The sequence below is a fragment of the Prionailurus viverrinus genome, chromosome D2, assembly GCF_022837055.1.
Source record: "Prionailurus viverrinus isolate Anna chromosome D2, UM_Priviv_1.0, whole genome shotgun sequence".
Taxonomy (NCBI): domain Eukaryota; kingdom Metazoa; phylum Chordata; class Mammalia; order Carnivora; family Felidae; genus Prionailurus; species Prionailurus viverrinus.
Window position 1 is genome coordinate 54,997,758 of NC_062571.1, and position 21,146 is coordinate 55,018,903.

At 37.8% G+C, this 21,146-nt stretch overlaps 1 protein-coding gene across 5 annotated transcripts in view; it reads left to right on the forward strand.

The window, feature by feature from the left end:
- The window catches only part of TBC1D12 (TBC1 domain family member 12), a 104,447-nt gene that overhangs the window by 77,774 nt on the left and 5,527 nt on the right, over window positions 1–21,146 (forward strand). For all 5 annotated transcript variants that reach the window (XR_007145460.1, XM_047826073.1, XM_047826075.1 and 2 more), the window contains 4 exons: window positions 3,782–3,862; window positions 6,746–6,834; window positions 7,873–7,944; window positions 20,834–20,962. Coding sequence is in view for 4 of the 5 variants with exons in the window: in XM_047826073.1 (XP_047682029.1) it covers window positions 3,782–3,862; window positions 6,746–6,834; window positions 7,873–7,944; window positions 20,834–20,962 (371 nt within the window). In the remaining variant the exon portion in view is untranslated. The remainder of the gene's footprint in view (window positions 1–3,781; window positions 3,863–6,745; window positions 6,835–7,872; window positions 7,945–20,833; window positions 20,963–21,146) is intronic.

Below are 21,146 nucleotides of genomic sequence, written 5' to 3' on the forward strand. Positions count from 1 at the left end.
CAAAAGTTTTTCTACAATGATGCCCATTGTAGCAAATCAGTGTTGTATATATAACTGGACAGATTAATAACAAAAATCTAAATATTTATCTTTAGTCTTCAAAGTGATGCCAACTTTGAGTGGCATGATTGTGAATGATTTTTAGCATTGATTTTCACAAATATCCCATAATGAAGATGTTATTTTAACCAGACCTTTTTTTTTTTTAATTTAAAAATAGAATTTAAAGAAAGCATTAAGTGGGGTACCTGCTGGTTTAGTCAGTAGGGCATGCAACTCTTGATCTTGGGGTCATGAGTTCAAGCCCCACGTTGGGGATAGAGTTTACATTAACAATCAATCAATCAATATTTTTTTTTAATTTAGCTTAGAAAAGGTTAGAGTCTACCTGACCTAACTGTTCCCCCCAAATAAAACAAAGGTTTGTTTTGCTCTCTGTGCTTGAAACAGATTAAAAGGAAATAATTTCACATTATTGTCAGAACTTTCAGTTAGATAATTAAAATCCTTGATATTAAGGATTGTTGGACATATTATAATTGTTTAAAGTCTTAAGACTCGGTTTTGTATACAGTTAAGGTGATAAAGTATTGGTGGCTATTTGAAATTTGGTTTTCAGTTTTGTTGAGAACTTTGGCTTTAGAATGTTAAGCATCTGATAGCTTCTACATTAAAATATTGGCTAGGTGGTATTAAACTTTTGTGATACTGTAATCAAATTTGAAGTTCTTTTTTAAGCTCAAAATATAAAGTTAGTAACATAACTAGGTTATTTAGTTTCAAAGTAATTTTAGATTTTCTCTACTAAATAATTATATATTCAGGAATAGAATAGGTAATCATTCTTTTTCTTTAGTGGTTGGAAGGAAGCTAAATTTCAGTTGAAGTAAATTTACTTTTGATAACTTTGTTTACTTTAATGGCTCTAATAGTTTGAGTTTTTACCTGTTGCATTTGTTTTGATCATGAAATTTATAACCCCTGGAGAATAGTAAGTAAGAATAAAGGCTCTAAAGTCAGTCAGATGTGGTTCAAATCTTGGTTCCACTATATATTAGGTTTGTGACCTTGGGCAAATTATTTAACATCTAAGAGAATTAGTTTTCTTCATCTGTAAATGGAGGTAAGATTATTAACTATCTCAAAGGATTGTTCTAACAATTATTTGTGATAATGAAAAATATGAATATAAAATTACAGTGAAAGTGAATTTGCTGAGAGTATATGCAGACAGTATTATCATTGCCAGAAAATGAGAAAATTAAACATACACTGATCTCAAAGTATTCTCTATTCAAGTCCAATATACAACTGTAAGTCTGCTTCAGGTTCTACGTTTGTAGATTCAGAGTAACATAAATAAGACCTGTGGAGTCAGGCATGGAATTGAACTGACATACAGGTCTTCTTCTTATAGATAAGCACTCTAGGTCTTCCCTGTAGAGATGTCCTTTGATGTTTTGAAATGCATTACCACATTTTTCTTATTGGATCAGTTTTGTGGCTTCCTAAGGTGATGATTTATTTGGTGAGCCTTTTTTCTTCCAAGATAGTTCTAAAGTTTAAGTGGAATAGTGAAACTGGACCTGGCTTGGAATCAGCTTGAAACCAGAAATTGTGGACTTCAGTTTGGTACCTGATAACTGCAAAAGAATTGTATATATAATTAAAAAATTATGTCTACCTCTTTAACCAAATTATCGATGGACTCAAATAATAGAAATTTAGACTTTTTATATTTTTAAAATTTTTTAAGTTTTATTATATTTTAGGTTTATTTAATTATTTTCGAGGTGGGGAGAGAGAGAAAGGGTGCATGAGGGGCAGAGACAAAGGGAGAGAAGGAGAATCCCAAGTAGGCTCTGCACCGTAAGTGGAGAGCCTGGTGTGGGCCTCGAACTCAAGAACTGTGAAATCATGTCCTGAACTGAAGTCGAGTCAGACACTCAACTGATTGAGTCACCCAGGCACCTGACTTTTTTTTTTTTTCTGAGCCATTAGTAGTAATGAAAAATAAACAGAAGGGGGAAGAGATCAAAATAGTAAGAGTCTATTTGAAATGTATGTAGTCAGTTTTTTGTAATGATCTGATTCTTGGCAATGTAAGAATACTTTTTTTTTTTTTTTAATTTTTTTTTTCAACGTTTATTTATTTTTGGGACAGAGAGAGACAGAGCATGAACGGGGGAGGGGCAGAGAGAGAGGGAGACACAGAATCGGAAACAGGCTCCAGGCTCCGAGCCATCAGCCCAGAGCCTGACGCGGGGCTCGAACTCACGGACCGCGAGATCGTGATCTGGCTGAAGTTGGACGCTTAACCGACTGCGCCACCCAGGCGCCCCTAAGAATACTTTTTATGGTATATACATTGGGATACTATGCAGTTGTTTAAAAAAAAAAAAAGCAGATTTTATTCTACTAATAGAGAACAGCTTCGGATATAATAAAGCAAGATGCAGATCAGTGCTGTAATATGTTGCCACACTTTTTTTTTTAACTGGAAGATATATCTGTATATACATAATAACATTCATATTTTCATCTTTAGAGTTCTGGTAAGCACAGTCACATCTGAGGGAAGGAAATATATTTTTCATTCTATACTGTTTTGTACTACTTGAATTTTTAAAAAATTCTTAATTGAAGGGTGCCTCAGTCGGTTGAGTGTCCGACTTAGCTCTGGTCATGATCTCACAGTTCGTGAGTTCGAGCCCCATGTTGGGCTCTGTGCTGACGGCTCAGAGCCTGGAGCCTGCTTCAGATTCTGTGTCTCCCTTTTTCTCTGCCCCTCCCCTGCTCACGCTCTGTCTCTCCTTCAAAAATAAACATTTAAAAAAATTTTTTTAATTGTTCATTGTATTGCCTTTAAACAAACTTTTTATTTAAAAAGATCAATTGAAACAAAAAAGTGTTCTTGGTATTTTGGGCAATATATAAATGTTGGTGTTTGGTAAGAAATAGTTTTTGCTATTCATTTGGCATTGAAATTTTCTGTTTTTGTGTAATTTAGAATATCAGCACAGAAAGTAAAGATAATTAAAATCTGAGAATTGAGAAAAAAAACTTGTTTCTTCTGTTCTTGAAGTTGGATAAGGTCCTGTGTATGGAAGCATAGAGTGGCAGTCTCAAAAAGTGATTGGTACTTAAAATGAAAAGATACAAGTAAGATTTTTGAATGCAAGCCCTCTGACCAAACTATGTGAAGTTTAGGTAGCTTTAGATAGTAATATCATAATGGAGAACCGGTTTCAAGAGAGAAGGAAAGCAAGAACTAACATTTATTGACAGTCTACGAGGTGTCAGGAACTTTACAAAAATTATCTTGTTTAATCATCAGTATACCATGAGTAGGCATTCTCTTTCTCCAATTTACAGATGAAGAAAGCCAAGTTCCAGAGTGACAAAGTGACTTTCTTAAAGTCCCAAATACCACAGAGCTGGTATTTGAATCTAGGTCTGACTGACTCCAAAAATCATTTTTCTGCTATTCCATGATGATACTCCTTTAGCAAAAGTATTTCTTCCTGCCTCATACTTAAATTCTCTGTTGTAGCTATTTGGATGACCACTGTGCAGTATTGTTATTTTCTCTCTTTCCAGTTGTAGTAATAAATAGTTTTGGTAGCATCAGATAACATCAGTGTGCCACACTTTTGATGCCTGCTATGTAAGGGAGACCTAAGCTATAATAAGATTTTTCTCTTTATTTTTAAGAATATAAATTAAAATATATGAATGTATTTTCCTACTATTTATTAAGTTTTGTTTTGTTTTCCCCCAGAACTTTATGAAATCTTTCTCTCGAGAGCAAAAGAACGATGGAAAAGCTTTAGTGAAACAAGTTCAGAGAATGATACAGAAGGTGTGATTTTTTTTTTTTTTTTAATACAAATTTCTGGGTGAAAATCCAGTCACTGAAGATACCAGTGTGATTTTTACCATGTGTCAGGAACTGTAGTAATTGCTTTACATACATTATCTTCTTTAATGTTAATAGCCCTTTAAGTAGGTGGTTATCCTGAATGGTATAAAAGGAAACTGAGGCTCAAAGTAGTTAATTTGTAAGCAGTGAATCTGTGATGTAAACCCAGGTTTTTGGACCTTGGAGCTCAGGATTTATTCACAGCAGTAAGACTAATGGGGTGAAGTATTTTTAAGCTAACTCTTAACTTAAAGATAGATGGTCTTCGGGGTGCCTAGGTGACTCAGTGGGTTAGGTGTCCAACTTCAGCTCGGGTCATGCTCTCATTGTTCATGGGTTTGAGCCCCACATCAGGCACTGTGCTGACAGCTTGGAGCCTGGAGCTTGCTTCAGTTTCTCCCTCCCTCCATCTCTCAAAAATAAACATTAAAAAATTAAAAAGATAGATGATCTTCATTCCTCACTTGTGACTTCCTGTCTCCTCACTCACTTTCACTCACTACCTAATTAATACATTATTTATAATTATTGTGCCATAGCCTTTGTTCATTTAACTTACAGACTTCATCTTTCCTTCCACTCTCATCAGTTTTTTTTCCTAGTCATTTTGGAGAAAACAGGAGCACTTTTTTCCTGTTAACATTGTATATTAAATGTAGGTAAGTTTAGTCAGCCATCTCTTCTCCTTGAATAATAGGGTGCTATTTGTCTGCCAGTCACTTTTCTTTCTATATTTGTTTTACTTCATAGAAAGCAAACACTTTTCTTTTGCCAGTAAAACTCTAAAAATGAGCATGGTTTAGAATAGAGAAATGGTATACATTACAGAGTGGTTTCCTGTGAGTATGTAAACAACTTTGTTAAATTCCTTGAGTACTATTTTAGAGGAATGAAAGAAGGGTGGGGAAAATTGACTAAAGAAGGTTAGAGAGAAGACTTGATTTTGAGAAAAGTTCACGTAAGTATTGTTTGAGACCTATTAGCTATGTCAGCTATTTGTGGGAAACTAGAAGTGCAAGGAAGGACAAGATGTTAGCGGCTTTATATTGGCATAGCCTTAGCTGTTTATAATTCTTCTTGAATTTATTTTTATGAAGTATTGAAAATATAAGAATTAAAATTATAGGCATTTACTTTTGAGACATTTTGTCATGATTAAGTGGTAAAAGTTGCACTTTCGTAGAAATTAATTGCATGTAAGTGAAGAATTGTTCCAGTAAGGAACAGTGTTCTGTTTAAATTACTGATTTCTCATCTCCTGTGTGTTTATAATTTACAGTTGGCATTTAACTTTTTTAGCCATTGTTTTTCAAATATTACTTCTGCCGCGTTGTTTCTCTCCTTTTTGGACTCCAATTATGTGTATGTTAGACCACTTCACAGTGCCCTACAAGTCTCATACACTTAAAAAAAAATTTTTTTTTAACGTTCATTTATTTTTGAGAGACTGAGAGAGAGTGTAAGCCAGGGAGGGGCAGAGAGAGAGAGAAAGGGAGACACAAATTTGAAGCAGGCTCCAGGCTGTGAGCTGTCAGCACAGAGCCCAACACGGCGCTCCAACCCACAACTGTGAGATCATGACCTGAGCTGAACTCCGATGCTCAACCGACTGAACCACCCAGGAGCCCCAAGTCTTGTACACTTAAAAAACATGGTTTTCCTTCTGTGCCTCAGTTTAGATTATTTTTATTCCTATAATCAGTTTCACCAATCCCCTCTTTTCCTATATCCAGTCTATTAGATATGTCCAATGAGTCTTTAACTTCAGATATTATATTCTGTAATTCTAGAATGTCTACCTGATTCTTTTCGTAGATTCTATTTCTCTGTGGCAATTCTTCATCTTTCCATCCCATACATTTCCCCCCATCTTTTCCTCTCTTTTCTTGAACATGTAACAGTCAATATTCTTGTTTATTCATTCCATTACTGGGTCATCTTCGTGTCTGCTTTTATTGGCTGCTTTCCCCTTGATTACAAGTCATATTTTTCTGCTTATTTGCATATCTTAAAATTTCCAATTATATGTAAATCACTGAATAAAGAATAATACAGAAACTGAAGTGGATGTTTCCCCTGCAGAGGAAGCATGCTCTTTTCTGTCAGGGAGTTGGGTTATTACTTCAGTTCAGTCAGCAACTGAGCTAGGTTGGGACAAGGTTGAAGCTTTAGATATACTTAATTCATTGTGGGATTCAAATATCTGGGTAGGAAGAACTGTCCTGTTTTTATTAGAGGCTCCTCCCTCCCCTGAGACACTCTCCCTTGTGATTCTATGTATCACATCAGTGTTATTTGGTTATGAAGAGGTCTAAGGGTTTCTCTTTTCCCAAGGTTTCTCTTTTCCCAAGCAGAGTACCTTTGTGTATGGCAAACTCAGTCCTGAGCTCATGCCCAGACTTGGCATATGCCTCTAGGAAGAAAAATGGCTATGTAGGAAAGCCTCTTTTCTTTCTGGAATTTAAATCCTCCCTGTGTCTACAGTTTTCATATGCCTTTTTAAAAAAACTTGGGATATTTGAAGCTTACTTGTTTTTTTCCCCAGTTGTTATTGTGGGAGTGATAGTCTGTCCTTACCTTGTATAAAAACTGGAAGTAGAAATCCTTCATATAGTTTTCTGATAAGTATATAAATATTTTCTTCATAAAAGAAACCCTTAAGTTCTAGTAAAAGCTATGTGGCATTTCTTTAAATTTCTTGATTATGAAGCTTTTAACTTTCCTTAAGTAACATCTGTGCTATATGATTATTCTGTGTGTACAAGATTGAACTGGGTATATAGTCAAGTAATCATTTTAATTTTATCTACCTTGCAAATGCAGGTGTATCTGTTGCTGATCGGGAGGCCAGTCTGGAATTAATTAAGTTGGACATATCCCGTACATTTCCATCCCTTTACATCTTCCAGAAGGTGAGTGTTTCTAACCAGTTATAACTAGTTTTTTGTTTTGTTTTGTTTTTTGTTTTTTGTTTTTTAAGTAGGCTTCATGCCCAGTGTGGAGCCCAGCATGAGGCTTGAACTCACAACCCTGAAATCAAGACCTGAGCCAAGACCAAGAGTCAGTCACTTAGCCAACTGAGCCACCCAGACAGCCCTGTAACTACTTAAAAAAAATTTTTTTAATCCAACAGAACAAATTCTCAAATTCATAGCTATTATTTTTTTAAAGGCAAACTATAAAAGTTGGAGACCTTTATATAGAAAGTGTGAAACTAGTGGGAAAATTCTAAAGGGATTTCTGTTATTTTATTCCACTAACTGAATGCATTGCCGTTAGCATAGCCCATGATACCTTTATTCATTAAGGTGCATTTCTTTGTTTTACTTTTTATTCTGTAAGGTATTTGAATTTTAACATTTTGCTTATTAGTCAGTTAACATGTAAAGAACTTTTGCCCAAACCTTAGTTTTCCAGAATTACTATTGAAATGGGAAAAAAATGGCTTATAAAAATCATTTTGTGCAGAGGCTTACGAGTTGCTTGTGAGAAACATACTTTGTGAGAAATGATTACATTTTGTGTGGACTGTATATTCACACATGGAATTCCTCTATCTATAGATTGATAAAATGAGATAAAAATTTTTACCATTAAGATTAAAATTATTGATAAACATAACTTGCTGTAGCTTGATGGGTTTCTTTTGCTGAAATTATATTGTATGAAATGGAACAATCTGTTTTCATCATAATCTTGTACCAAATCTAGCAATCTTTAAAATGATAACTTGTATCTGTCAAGTGAGTTTATTTGGTTTTTTCAGGATTAAATATTTTTTTATTCTTTAGAGAAAATATCTTGGCAGAGTGTATTTAGAATATTTCTGATAATGATACAATATACTAACTAAAACTAGTCATTTAGGAAGTCTTTAAAAATTAATTATTTGAGAATTAACTTAGAGACTATTATTTGTACAGTTTGACATTTCATTTTTCTCTCTTAAGGGTGGTCCATATCATGATGTCTTACATAGTATCTTAGGGGCATATACGTGTTACAGACCTGATGTTGGTTATGTAAGTATTTGTTTCAGTCTGGTTTTTGAATATAAACATTTTATCTTCGCAAAGTATCTTATATTGCACTAGCTCCCAAATGTCTGTATTCTCTATGTCTTATTTTTCTTCGGCCTACCAACTTACCTAGAGAGGAATCTTCCCAGGGGTTTATGAGACTGCCCACCAGATTTCTGGAAGAACTGCTGGTATTTCATTATTCAATTTGTAAACTTTTATTTATTGCCACTGCTGTTGGTATGGTGCTTTATCCCCTTCTTCCAGTGCCTGTGCCTCTAGAGATAAACCTCTTCTATTATGCCAGGTTGAGGGAAGGATAGGCATCTGTCCATACAGGATAGAGGAAGGAGACTTGGGCCTTTTATAAACTGGTTGAATCCTAGTTTTAGCCTTACCTCCAAATTTCAGAGGGACCTGATAACTTCAGTTTCTGAGCCTTCCAGATGTATGGCTGAATTGGCTTGCTGCTTATTCCTCCTCTGCTTCCTCCTCTGCAGATATTTTAGTTTCAGCATTCATCATTTCAGCATTTAACCAATTTAACATTTAGTTAAAATTTCTAAAATGCTGTTGACATTTTTATTTACTGTTTATATTATTTTCCATTCTCTTTGTCCTTCTAGGCTAATATTTTTTTTCTTTACCGTCATTTTAGTTGGATTTGGGAGGGAACAAAGAAAAATGTGAGTGTTCAATTTGCCGTGTTTAACTAGAAGTCATAAAACCTCATCTGCTCACCTCTGTCTTAAAATAGGAGAGTTTCAGAGAATAGGATTGTTGTCTGGTACAACTTAACTTACTCTGTTTTGTTACATGTTCATTTGTACGTTTGTTTATTCATTCACTCAACAAATACTTGTGTGGTCATTGCTATATGCCAGGCATTGTTCTAGGCACTTTAGATACCTCAGTGAACAAAATAAAGATTATTCCCCTTCTGACACTTAGGGTTTAGGAGGAGGAGACAAACAACAAACAAATAAATCATGTTATATTAAAAGGTAATAAGTGCTACAGGAAAAGTAAAAAGTATGGTGTATAAAGGGGGAAAGTGCTAGGTTTGAGAATGGGACAGGTTTTGTATTAAAGAAGATTGTCAAATAGTCCTTATGGAGAAAGTAAATTTGGACGAGGAGTCTAAACTCTCTTGTTTGGGGTGCCTGGGTGACTCAGTTGGTTAAGCATCTGATTCTTGATCCTCAGCTCAGGTCTTGATCTCAGGGTGGTGAGTTCAAGCCCTGCACTGGGCTCCGTGCTGTACATGAAGCCTATTTAAAAGTGAAATGAAATGAAATAAAGACTCTCTTGCTCATGTTTTATGTCATAGAATTATAAAAACATTATGGTAATGTTCACATCTTTTAAAGATTTTATTTTTAAGTAACCTCTACACACCCAATGTGGGGCCTTGAACTCACAACCCTGAGATCAAGAGTCACATGTCTTCGAACCGAGCCAGCTAGGTGCCCAGGTTATAGCTTACTTCTGAGTAGAATAAAACTCTTGAGTCTTGATTATCACCTGTCTGTAGGTCCTCTGATATAAGCTTTGCATTTTGAAGCAAGGAAGTAGGGAGCTATTAATTTGTCTGGACTGTAACTACTGTGAACTTGGCTTGCACTATGGTGGGGCTCTAAGGTCAGTAGATCATAAAGGTGGAAGTGAGGAGACTACATTTTCCAATATCTCAGGAGGAGTCAGAAACTGTAGACCAGGACTCCGGTATTACTGTAAGAACTTTGCAAGGTGTGTATCTTCCCTGCATTTATTTTCATTATAGTTTTCTGTTTGTCTATAGTGATTATAAGCAAAACAAAAACAAGAAAGATCTGTGTGCATGTGTGCAAAGGCAATAAAGAATAGGGAATATAAGTAGTTGACTTCCTCCCATGACCCAGCCAAGCTTAAGGGAAGGAAGAAAGATTTCAAGTAACAAAGTGGTTCAGTTACACAGGTATTTCAACTGGTAGTTTTACTTCTTTTTCTTTCTTGTTTTTTTTTCTTTGTTTTTTTTTTTTTTTTAAGTAAGCTCTATGCCCAATGTGGGGCTTGAACTCACAACCCCAAGATCAAGAGTTGCATGCTGTTTCAACTGAGCCAGCCAGGCACCCCTAAAGTTTTACTTCTTAAGCTGCGTGGTCTATCCAGAAGGGTTTTTTGTTTGTTAAATTTTTATTTTGAATAACTTCAAACAGCAAAGTTGCACTAACTCCATCCCAGCGCCACTTCCAGGATCCAGTCAGAGTTGGATGTGGCATTTAGTTGTCCTGTTGCCTTAGTGTCCTTTCATCTGGAACAGTTTTTTAGCCTTTTCTGTCTATCATGACTGTAACACTTTTGAAGAGTCAAGCCTGATTTTATAATGACCCTTTTTTGATTCTTTTGCAGTAGTTTCCTGATCATTTCCTCATGGTTAGATTTAGGTTATACATTTTTCATAGAAATACTATGTAAATGGTGTGCTTATTTTAGTGCATCACATCACAAGTTGATAAATCATACAGAATATTCAAAAATTGGACTTTGAAGATACTGTAGAAATAACTTTATTTTTATTTCCTTTTCATATATACGAAATAGTGATATATGATAAATCTGAGCTTTAAACAGCTCTGTGATACACATCAAATAAAAATTCTAAGAAAGTGTTGTCAATGTTTAAGTGGCATTTTTCTTTTTTGGTGTGATGTAAAATAATGTTTTTTAAACAGCATCTTAGATTCAATTAAATATATTTTTAATTCCTTCTATTGGCTACTCTTCTATTACAGATGGTTAACAATTTTAATATAAAAATATATTTTTATATTAGAAATATAATCGTGGGGCGCCAGGGTGGCTCAGTTGGTTGAGCATCCAACTCTTGGGTTTGGGTCAGGTCATGATCTCGAGGTTTCATGAGTTCAAGCCCCACATGACCCCCTGCTTGGGATTCTCTCTCTCTGTTCCTCCCCAACTCACGCTGTCTCTCTCTCTCTCTCAAAATAAATAAACTTAAAAAAATTTTTTTAGGGGCGCCTGAGTGGCTCAGTCGGTTAAGCAGCCGACTTCGGCTCAGGTCATGATCTTGCGGTCCGTGAGTTCGAGCCCCGCGTCGGGCTCTGTGCTGACAGCTCAGAGCCTGGAGCCTGTTTCAGATTCTGTGTCTCCCTCTCTCTGACCCTCCCCCCATTCATGCTCTGTCTCTCTCTGTCTCAAAAATAAATGTAAAAAAAATTTTTTTTTAAATTTTTTTTTAAAGAATATAATTGTAAACAGACATGGTCTTGTCTCTGTACTGTAGTAGTTTCCTATTATTGCCATAACAAATTGCCACAAACTTAGTGGCTTTAAACAATATAGATTTATTATCTGGAAGCTCTGGAGATTAGAAATCTGAAAGTCAAGGTATTGGCAGGGCTGTTAACTTTCTGGAGGCTCTAGGGAAGAACTCACTTCCTTGCCTACTCTGGCTTCTGGAAACTGCCCGCATTCCTTGGCTCTTGACCCTGCACTTCCATCTTCAAAGCTAGTAGTATCGTATCCTCAAGTTTCTCTCTCTCTCATTCTCCTACTTCCCTTTTTTATTTATAAGGATCCTCATGATGATTACATTGGGCACACCCACCAATACACTTACATTGTGATCTCACCATCACAAAATCCTTAATTTAATCACATCTGCAAAGTCCCTTTTGCCATGTAAGAAATCATTTTCACAGGTTCCAGCGATTAGGATATAGATCCTGTCCTAGGCACGTTATTCTGCCTACCACAGGCTCTGTCCTCATGGAATTAATACTCTAGAAAATCAAATAGGGAATTTCTGTAGATTTTGCCGAAAGTAATCAGAAGAAGCCAGGGAAGTAGGAGGAGAACAAAAAAAATACTGGATCACAGAACCAAACGGAATTCTAGGAGCATAGAAAAGTGCCCATTGGGGTTTATAAGTACTGGTTATCCTGGCAAGAAGTTTCAAGATAGTATAGTAATGGAGTGGGAATCCAGACTGAGGTGTGCTAAAAACTTCAAAGAGAGCTGAGAAAGTAGAAATAGTGATTGTAGGCAAACCTTTCAAAACATTTGGTTGGGAAAAAGAGACCATGGTTTCATTGCAAATATCCTTAGTGGTCTTTTTATGTAAGTCTCTTATGCAAGTCTTTACCAGAAGTAAAGTGGATGATGAATTTTTTTTTTTTTTTTTAGTAAAAGAATGAGGTTTGTTTTTGTTTTTGTTTTAAATATTTATTTTTGAAGGAGAGAGAGAGAGAGTGAGAGAGCAGAGGAGGGGCAGAGAGAGAAGGAGACACGGAATCTGAAGCAGGCCCCAGGCTCTGAGCTGTCAGCACAGAGCCCAATGTGGGGCTCGAACCCATGAATCGTGAAATCATGACCTGAGCCAAAGTCAGATGCTTAACCAGCTGAGCCACCCATGTGCCCCGAAGAATGAGTATTTTTATAGCAGCAGTTCCATATCACTTATTTACTAAAAAATTCATAATAGTTCTCCATAACTCACAAGCAAGCATCTATATAGATGAGCTTTTTACTCAATGCCTTTCACTGTTTGTAAATACATCATACTTAAGTTCTCTCATTATAATATCTGATGGAAAAAAGTCTCTTAAACAAATGGTGTTGGGAAAATTGGACAGCAACATGCAGAAGAATGAAACTGGACCACTTTCTTATACCATACACAAATAAATTAAAAATGGATGAAAGATCTAAATGTAAGACAGGAAACCATCAAAATCCCAGAGGAGAACATGGGCAGCAACCTCTTTGACCTCAGCCAGAGCATCTGCTTACTAGACATATCTCCAGAGGCAAGGGAAATAAAAGCAAACATATGAACTGTTGGGACTTCAACATTAAAAGCTTCTGCACAGCTCAGGAAACAATCAACAAAACTAAAGTGCAACTTATGGAATGGGAGAAGATATTTACAAATGATATATCTGATAAAAGGTTAGATTCCAAAATCTATAAAGAGCTTAACAACACCCAAAAAACAAATAACCAGTTAAGAAATGGGCAGAAGACATGAACAGACACTTTTCCAAAGAAGACATCCAGATGGCCAACAGACACATGAAAAGATGCTCAACATCACTCATCATCAGGGAAATACACATCAAAACCATGAGATACCACCTCACACGTGTCATAATGGCTAAAATTAACAACGCAAGAAACAACAGATGTTGGCAGGAATGTGGAGAAACGGGAACCCTTTTGTACTGTTGGTGGGAATGCAAACTGGAGAACAGTATGGAGATCACTAAAGAAAACTAAAAATAGGGCGGCGGCAAGATGGCGGCTTAGGAGGACGCTGGGCTCACCGCACGTCCTGCTGATCACTTAGATTCCATCTACATCTGCCTAAATAACCCAGAAAACCGCCAGAGGATTAGCAGAACGGAGTCGCCGGAGCCAAACGCAGACGAGAGGCCCACGGAAGAGGGTAGGAAGGGCGGCGAGGCGGTGCGCGCTCCACGGACTGGCGGGAGGGAGCTGGGGCGGAGGGGCGGCTCGCCGGCCAAGCACAGCCACCGAATCTGGCTTGCAAAAGCGGAGGGGCCTGACGGACTGTGTTCCCACAACAAGCGCGACTTAGCGTCTGGGAGGTCATAAGTTAACAGCTCTGCTCGGAAAGCGGGAAGGCTGGAGGACAAAGGGAGGGAGAGCTGCTGAGCCCCCTGACAACAGAGCTCAGTTTGGTGGGGAACAAAGGCGCTCGCCAGGGCGCCCCCCTCCCATCCCCCAGCCGAAATCCCAAAGGGAACTGGTTCCTGCCAGGGAACTTGCTCGATCCGCGCAAACACCCAACTCTGCGCTTCTGCGGAGCCAAACCTCCGGCAGCGGATCTGACTCCCTCCCGCTGCCACAGGGCCCCTCCTGAAGTGGATCACCTAAGGAGAAGCGATCTAAGCCTGCCCCTCCTGCCCCCGAGCACCTTGCCTACCCACCCCAGCTAATACGCCAGATCCCCAGCATCACAAGCCTGGCACGGTGCAAGTAGCCCAGACGAGCCACACCACCCCACAGTGAATCCCGCCCCTAGGAGAGGGGAAGAGAAGGCACACACCAGTCTGACTGTGGCCCCAGCGGTGGGCTGGGGGCAGACATCAGGTCTGACTGTGGCCCCGCCCACCAACTCCAGTTATACACCACAGCACAGGGGAAGTGCCCTGCAGGTCCTCACCACGCCAGGGACTATCCAAAATGACCAAGCGGAAGAATTCCCCTCAGAAGAATCTCCAGGAAATAACAACAGCTAATGAGCTGATCAAAAAGGACTTAAATAACATAACAGAAAGTGAATTTAGAATAATAGTCATAAAATTAATCGCTGGGCTTGAAAACAGTATACAGGACAGCAGAGAATCTCTTGCTACAGAGATCAAGGGACTAAGGAACAGTCACGAGGAGCTGAAAAACGCTTTAAACGAAATGCATAACAAAATGGAAACCACCACAGCTCGGCTTGAAGAGGCAGAGGAGAGAATAGGTGAACTAGAAGATAAAGTTATGGAAAAAGAGGAAGCTGAGAAAAAGAGAGATAAAAAAATCCAGGAGTATGAGGGGAAAATTAGAGAATTAAGTGATACACTAAAAAGAAATAATATACGCATAATTGGTATCCCAGAGGAGGAAGAGAGAGGGAAAGGTGCTGAAGGGGTACTTGAAGAAATAATAGCTGAGAACTTCCCTGAACTGGGGAAGGAAAAAGGCATTGAAATCCAAGAGGCACAGAGAACTCCCTTCAGACATAACCTGAATCGATCTTCTGCACGACATATCATAGTGAAACTGGCAAAATACAAGGATAAAGAGAAAATTCTGAAAGCAGCAAGGGGTAAACGTGCCCTCACATATAAAGGGAGACCTATAAGACTCGTGACTGATCTCTCTTTTGAAACTTGGCAGGCCAGAAAGAATTGGCACGAGATTTTCAGGGTGCTAGACAGAAAAAATATGCAGCCGAGAATCCTTTATCCAGCAAGTCTGTCATTTAGAATAGAAGGAGAGATAAAGGTCTTCCCAAACAAACAAAAACTGAAGGAATTTGTCACCACTAAACCAGCCCTACAAGAGATCCTAAGGGGGACCCTGTGAGACAAAGTCCCAGAGACATCACTATAAGCATAAAACATACAGACATCACAATGACTCTAAACCCGTATCTTTCTATAATAACACTGAATGTAAATGGATTAAATGCGCCAACCAAAAGACATAGGGTATCAGAATGGATAAAAAAACAAGACCCATCTATTTGCTGTCTACAAGAGACTCATTTTAGACCTGAGGACACCTTTAGATTGAGAGTGAGGGGATGGAGAACTATTTATCATGCGACTGGAAGCCAAAAGAAAGCTGGAGTAGCCATACTTATATCAGACAAACTAGACTTTAAATTAAAGGCTGTAACAAGAGATGAAGAAGGACATTATATAATAGTTACAGGGTCTACCCATCAGGAAGAGCTAACAATTATAAATGTCTATGCACCGAATACCGGAGCCCCCAAATATATAAAACAATTACTCATAAACATAAGCAACCTTATTGATAAGAATGTGGTAATTGCAGGGGACTTTAATACACCACTTACAGAAATGGATAGATCATCTAGACACACGGTCAATAAAGACACAAGGGCCCTGAATGAGACATTGGATCAGATGGACTTGACAGATATATTTAGAACTCTGCATCCCAAAGCAACAGAATATACTTTCTTCTCGAGTGCACATGGAACATTCTCCAAGATAGATCATATACTGGGTCACAAAACAGCCCTTCATAAGTTTACAAGAATTGAAATTATACCATGCTTACTTTCAGACCACAATGCTATGAAGCTTGAAATCAACCACAGAAAAAAGTCTGGAAAACCTCCAAAAGCATGGAGGTTAAAGAACACCCTACTAACGAATGAGTGGGTCAACCAGGCAATTAGAGAAGAAATTAAAAAATATATGGAAACAAACGAAAATGAAAATACAACAATCCAAACGCTTTGGGACGCAGCAAAGGCAGTCCTGAGAGGAAAATACATTGCAATCCAGGCCTATCTCAAGAAACAAGAAAAATCCCAAATACAAAATCTAACAGCACACCTAAAGGAACTAGAAGCAGAACAGCAAAGGCAGCCTAAGCCCAGCAGAAGAAGAGAAATAATAAAGATCAGGGCAGAAATAAACAATATAGAAACTAAAAAAACTGTAGAGCAGATCAACGAAACCAAGAGTTGGTTTTTTGAAAAAATAAACAAAATTGACAAACCTCTAGCCAGGCTTCTCAAAAAGAAAAGGGAGATGACCCAAATAGATAAAATCATGAATGAAAATGGAATGATTACAACCAATCCCTCAGAGATACAAACAATTATCAGGGAATACTATGAAAAATTATATGCCAACAAACTGGACAACCTGGAAGAAATGGACAAATTCCTGAACAACCACACTCTTCCAAAACTCAATCAGGAGGAAATAGAAAGCTTGAACAGACCCATAACCAGCGAAGAAATTGAATCGGTTATCAAAAATCTCCCAACAAATAAGAGTCCAGGACCAGATGGCTTCCCAGGGGAGTTCTACCAGACGTTTCAAGCAGAGATAATACCTATCCTTCTCAAGCTATTCCAAGAAATAGAAAGGGAAGGAAAACTTCCAGACTCATTCTATGAAGCCAGTATTACTTTGATTCCTAAACCAGACAGAGACCCAGTAAAAAAAGAGAACTACAGGCCAATATCCCTGATGAATATGGATGCAAAAATTCTCAATAAGGTACTAGCAAATCGAATTCAACGGCATATAAAAAGAATTATTCACCATGATCAAGTGGGATTCATTCCTGGGATGCAGGGCTGGTTCAACATTCGCAAATCAATCAACGTGATACATCACATTAACAAAAAAAAAGAGAAGAACCATATGATCCTGTCAATCGATGCAGAAAAGGCCTTCGACAAAATCCAGCACCCTTTCTTAATAAAAACCCTTGAGAAAGTCGGGATAGAAGGAACATACTTAAAGATCATAAAAGCCATTTATGAAAAGCCCACAGCTAACATCATCCTCAACGGGGAAAAACTGAGAGCTTTTTCCCTGAGATCAGGAACACGACAAGGATGCCCACTCTCACCGCTGCTGTTTAACATAGTGCTGGAAGTTCTAGCATCAGCAATCAGACAACAAAAGGAAATCAAAGGCATCAAAATTGGCAAAGATGAAGTCAAGCTTTCGCTTTTTGCAGATGACATGATATTATACATGGAAAATCCGATAGACTCCACCAAAAGTCTGCTAGAACTGATACAGGAATTCAGCAAAGTTGCAGGATACAAAATCAATGTACAGAAATCAGTTGCATTCTTATACACTAACAATGAAGCAACAGAAAGACAAATAAAGAAACTGATCCCATTCACAATTGCACCAAGAAGCATAAAATACCTAGGAATAAATCTAACCAAAGATGTAAAGGATCTGTATGCTGAAAATTATAGAAAGCTTATGAAGGAAATTGAAGAAGATTTAAAGAAATGGAAAGACATTCCCTGCTCATGGATTGGAAAAATAAATATTGTCAAAATGTCAATACTACCCAAAGCTATCTACACATTCAATGCAATCCCAATCAAAATTGCACCAGCATTCTTCTCAAAACTAGAACAAGCAATCCTAAAATTCATATGGAACCACAAAAGGCCCCGAATAGCCAAAGGAATTTTGAAGAAGAAGACCAAAGCAGGAGGCATCACAATCCCAGACTTTAGCCTCTACTACAAAGCTGTCATCATCAAGACAGCATGGTATTGGCACCAAAACAGACACATAGACCAATGGAATAGAATAGAAACCCCAGAACTAGACCCACAAACGTATGGCCAACTCATCTTTGACAAAGCAGGAAAGAACATCCAATGGAAAAAAGACAGCCTCTTTAACAAATGGTGCTGGGAGAACTGGACAGCAACATGCAGAAGGTTGAAACTAGACCACTTTCTCACACCATTCACAAAAATAAACTCAAAATGGATAAAGGACCTAAATGTGAGACAGGAAACCATCAAAACCTTAGAGGAGAAAGCAGGAAAAGACCTCTCTGACCTCAGCCGTAGCAATCTCTTACTGGACACATCCCCAAAGGCAAGGGAATTAAAAGCAAAAGTGAATTACTGGGACCTTATGAAGATAAAAAGCTTCTGCACAGCCAAGGAAACAACCAACAAAACTAAAAGGCAACCAACGGAATGGGAAAAGATATTCGCAAATGACATATCGGACAAAGGGCTAGTATCCAAAATCTATAAAGAGCTCACCAAACTCCACACCCGAAAAACAAATAACCCAGTGAAGAAATGGGCAGAAAACATGAATAGACACTTCTCTAAAGAAGACATCCAGATGGCCAACAGGCACATGAAAAGATGTTCAGCGTCGCTCCTTATCAGGGAAATACAAATCAAAACCACACTCAGGTATCACCTCACGCCAGTCAGAGTGGCCAAAATGAGCAAATCAGGAGACTATAGATGCTGGAGAGGATGTGGAGAAACGGGAACCCTCTTGCACTGTTGGTGGGAATGCAAATTGGTGCAGCCGCTCTGGAAAGCAGTGTGGAGGTTCCTCAGAAAATTAAAAATAGACCTACCCTATGACCCAGCAATAGCACTGCTAGGAATTTATCCAAGGGATACAGGAGCACTGATGCATAGGGGCACTTGTACCCCAATGTTCATAGCAGCACTCTCAACAATAGCCAAATTATGGAAAGAGCCTAAATGTCCATCAACTGATGAATGGATAAAGAAATTGTGGTTTATATACACAATGGAATATTACGTGGCAATGAGAAAAAATGAAATATGGCCTTTCGTAGCAACGTGGATGGAACTGGAGAGTGTGATGCTAAGTGAAATAAGCCATACAGAGAAAGACAGATACCATATGGTTTCACTCTTATGTGGATCCTGAGAAACTTCACAGGAACCCATGGGGGAGGGGAAGGAAAAAAAAAAAAAAAGAGGTTAGAATGGGAGAGAGCCAAAGCATAAGAGACTGTTAAAAACTGAGAACAAACTGAGGGTTGATGGGGGGTGGGAGGGAGGAGAGGGTGGGTGATGGGTATTGAGGAGGGCACCTTTTGGGATGAGCACTGGGTGTTGTATGGAAACCAATTTGTCAATAAATTTCATAAAAAAAAAAAATAAAAAAATAAATAAAAATTAAAAAAAAAAATAAAATAAAATAAAATGGGGCAAATATAAAAAAAAAAAAAAAAAAAAAAAGAAAACTAAAAATAGAACTATCCTACATTCTAGCAATTGCACTATTAGGTATTTACCCAAAGGATATAAAAATACAGATTTGAAGAGGTACATGCACTCTAATGTTTATAGCAACATTATCAACAATAGCTGAACTATGGAGAGAACCCAAATGTCCATTGACTGATGAACAGGTAAGGAAGGTGGTATGTGTGTACCACACCATGCTATATACCACCTTCTTTATATATGTGTATACACACACATACACATACATACATACATATATACACAATGGAATATTACTCAGCCATCAAAAATAATGAAATCTTGCCATTTGCAATGACGTAATGGAGCTAGAATGTATTATGCTAGTAAAATAAGTCCAAGAAAGACAAATACCATATGGTTTCACTTATGTGGAATTTAAGAAACAAAACAGATGAACATATGGGAAGGTGAGGGAAAAGAGGAGAGAGGAAAACAAACCACAAGAGACTCTTAAAGATGGAGAACAAACTATAAGTTGATGGATGGAGGTGGGTGGGAGATAGGCTGGATAGGTGATGGGTATTAAGGAGGGCACTGGTTCTGATGAGCACTGGGTGTTGTATTAAATGATTAATCACTGAATTCTCCGGAAACCATTATTGCACTGTATGTTAACTAAAATTTAAATATAAAGTTAAAAAAAGTTCTCTCATTATAATAAATCTTGTGCTTCAGCTGGACTGGTCCTACACCTCTTTACTCCTATTTCTTTTCTGCCACTGGAATGGTTTTTTCGTATTTCTTCATCCTACTTTCCAGGAACCCAGCCTCACTGTCCAACCTCCCACAACCTCTTCTTAGAATTTCAGCAGCAGTTCTCATACATTTCTTTTATTCTTAGTTCCTGATTTTCTACCTCAGACAGATGTGCTATAACAATGAAAGCAATCACCTGATTTTCACTATACTCTACTTCGAAAGACTTCAGACTTAGAGAAAATGAAAGTGAGACAATACATGGAGATAGACTTTTGTAACAAGTAAAAGCCAATACTTTTTTCTTTTTTTCCAAGAAATTTTCCTAATTCTTTTTATTTTATTTTTGTTGTTTTGAGAGAGGGTGGAAGTGAAAGAGGGGCATGGCAGAAAGAGACAATCCCATGAGGGAGAGAGAGACACACACATACACACAAGTAGGGCTCACCTAAAGTCGGGCTTGTGTTCACCCAAAGTGAGGCTTGTGCATACCTGAAGCAGAGCTGGAACTCACCCTATGTGGGACTCAAGGTCATGAACCTTGAGATTGAGCCCTGAGCTGAAGTCAGATGCTTAACCGCCTGAGCTACCCAGGCATCCCATTCCCTAATTCTTTTTAAGCCATAACACATGAACAAGAAATGTAAAATTAGGGAGATTTCATAATTACCAACAGGTTCTTTGTATTTACTTTCATTGGCAAATAATCCTCGTGGTCTAGTGGTTAGGATCCGGCGCTCTCATTGGCAAATAAAAAGAAATCTTGATTAATTCTACTTTGATCATTTTATAATTTTTTAAGAATACTGTAAGATAAAGTACATAGAATTATTATTGTAAGCATATTTTGATTAATTTCTTTTCTCTTTGAAGGTCCAAGGGATGTCCTTCATAGCAGCAGTTCTCATTCTCAATTTGGAAGAGGCAGATGCCTTCATTGCGTTTGCAAATCTCCTCAATAAGCCATGCCAGTTGGCCTTTTTTCGTGTGGATCACAGCATGGTATGAACATTTGGAATGAATCGTATTTTCCTTTAATTGTTGGTTTCTATAGTCTGAATGCTCTTTTGGAGGGAAAAACAGTAATTGGAAGACTAAAATAAGTTTTTCATTGAATTACGGTTTTGCGAATGCTTGATGAAAAGACTCAGAAAGAGGTGCTAAGCAAGACTTTTTGTTAATTTGT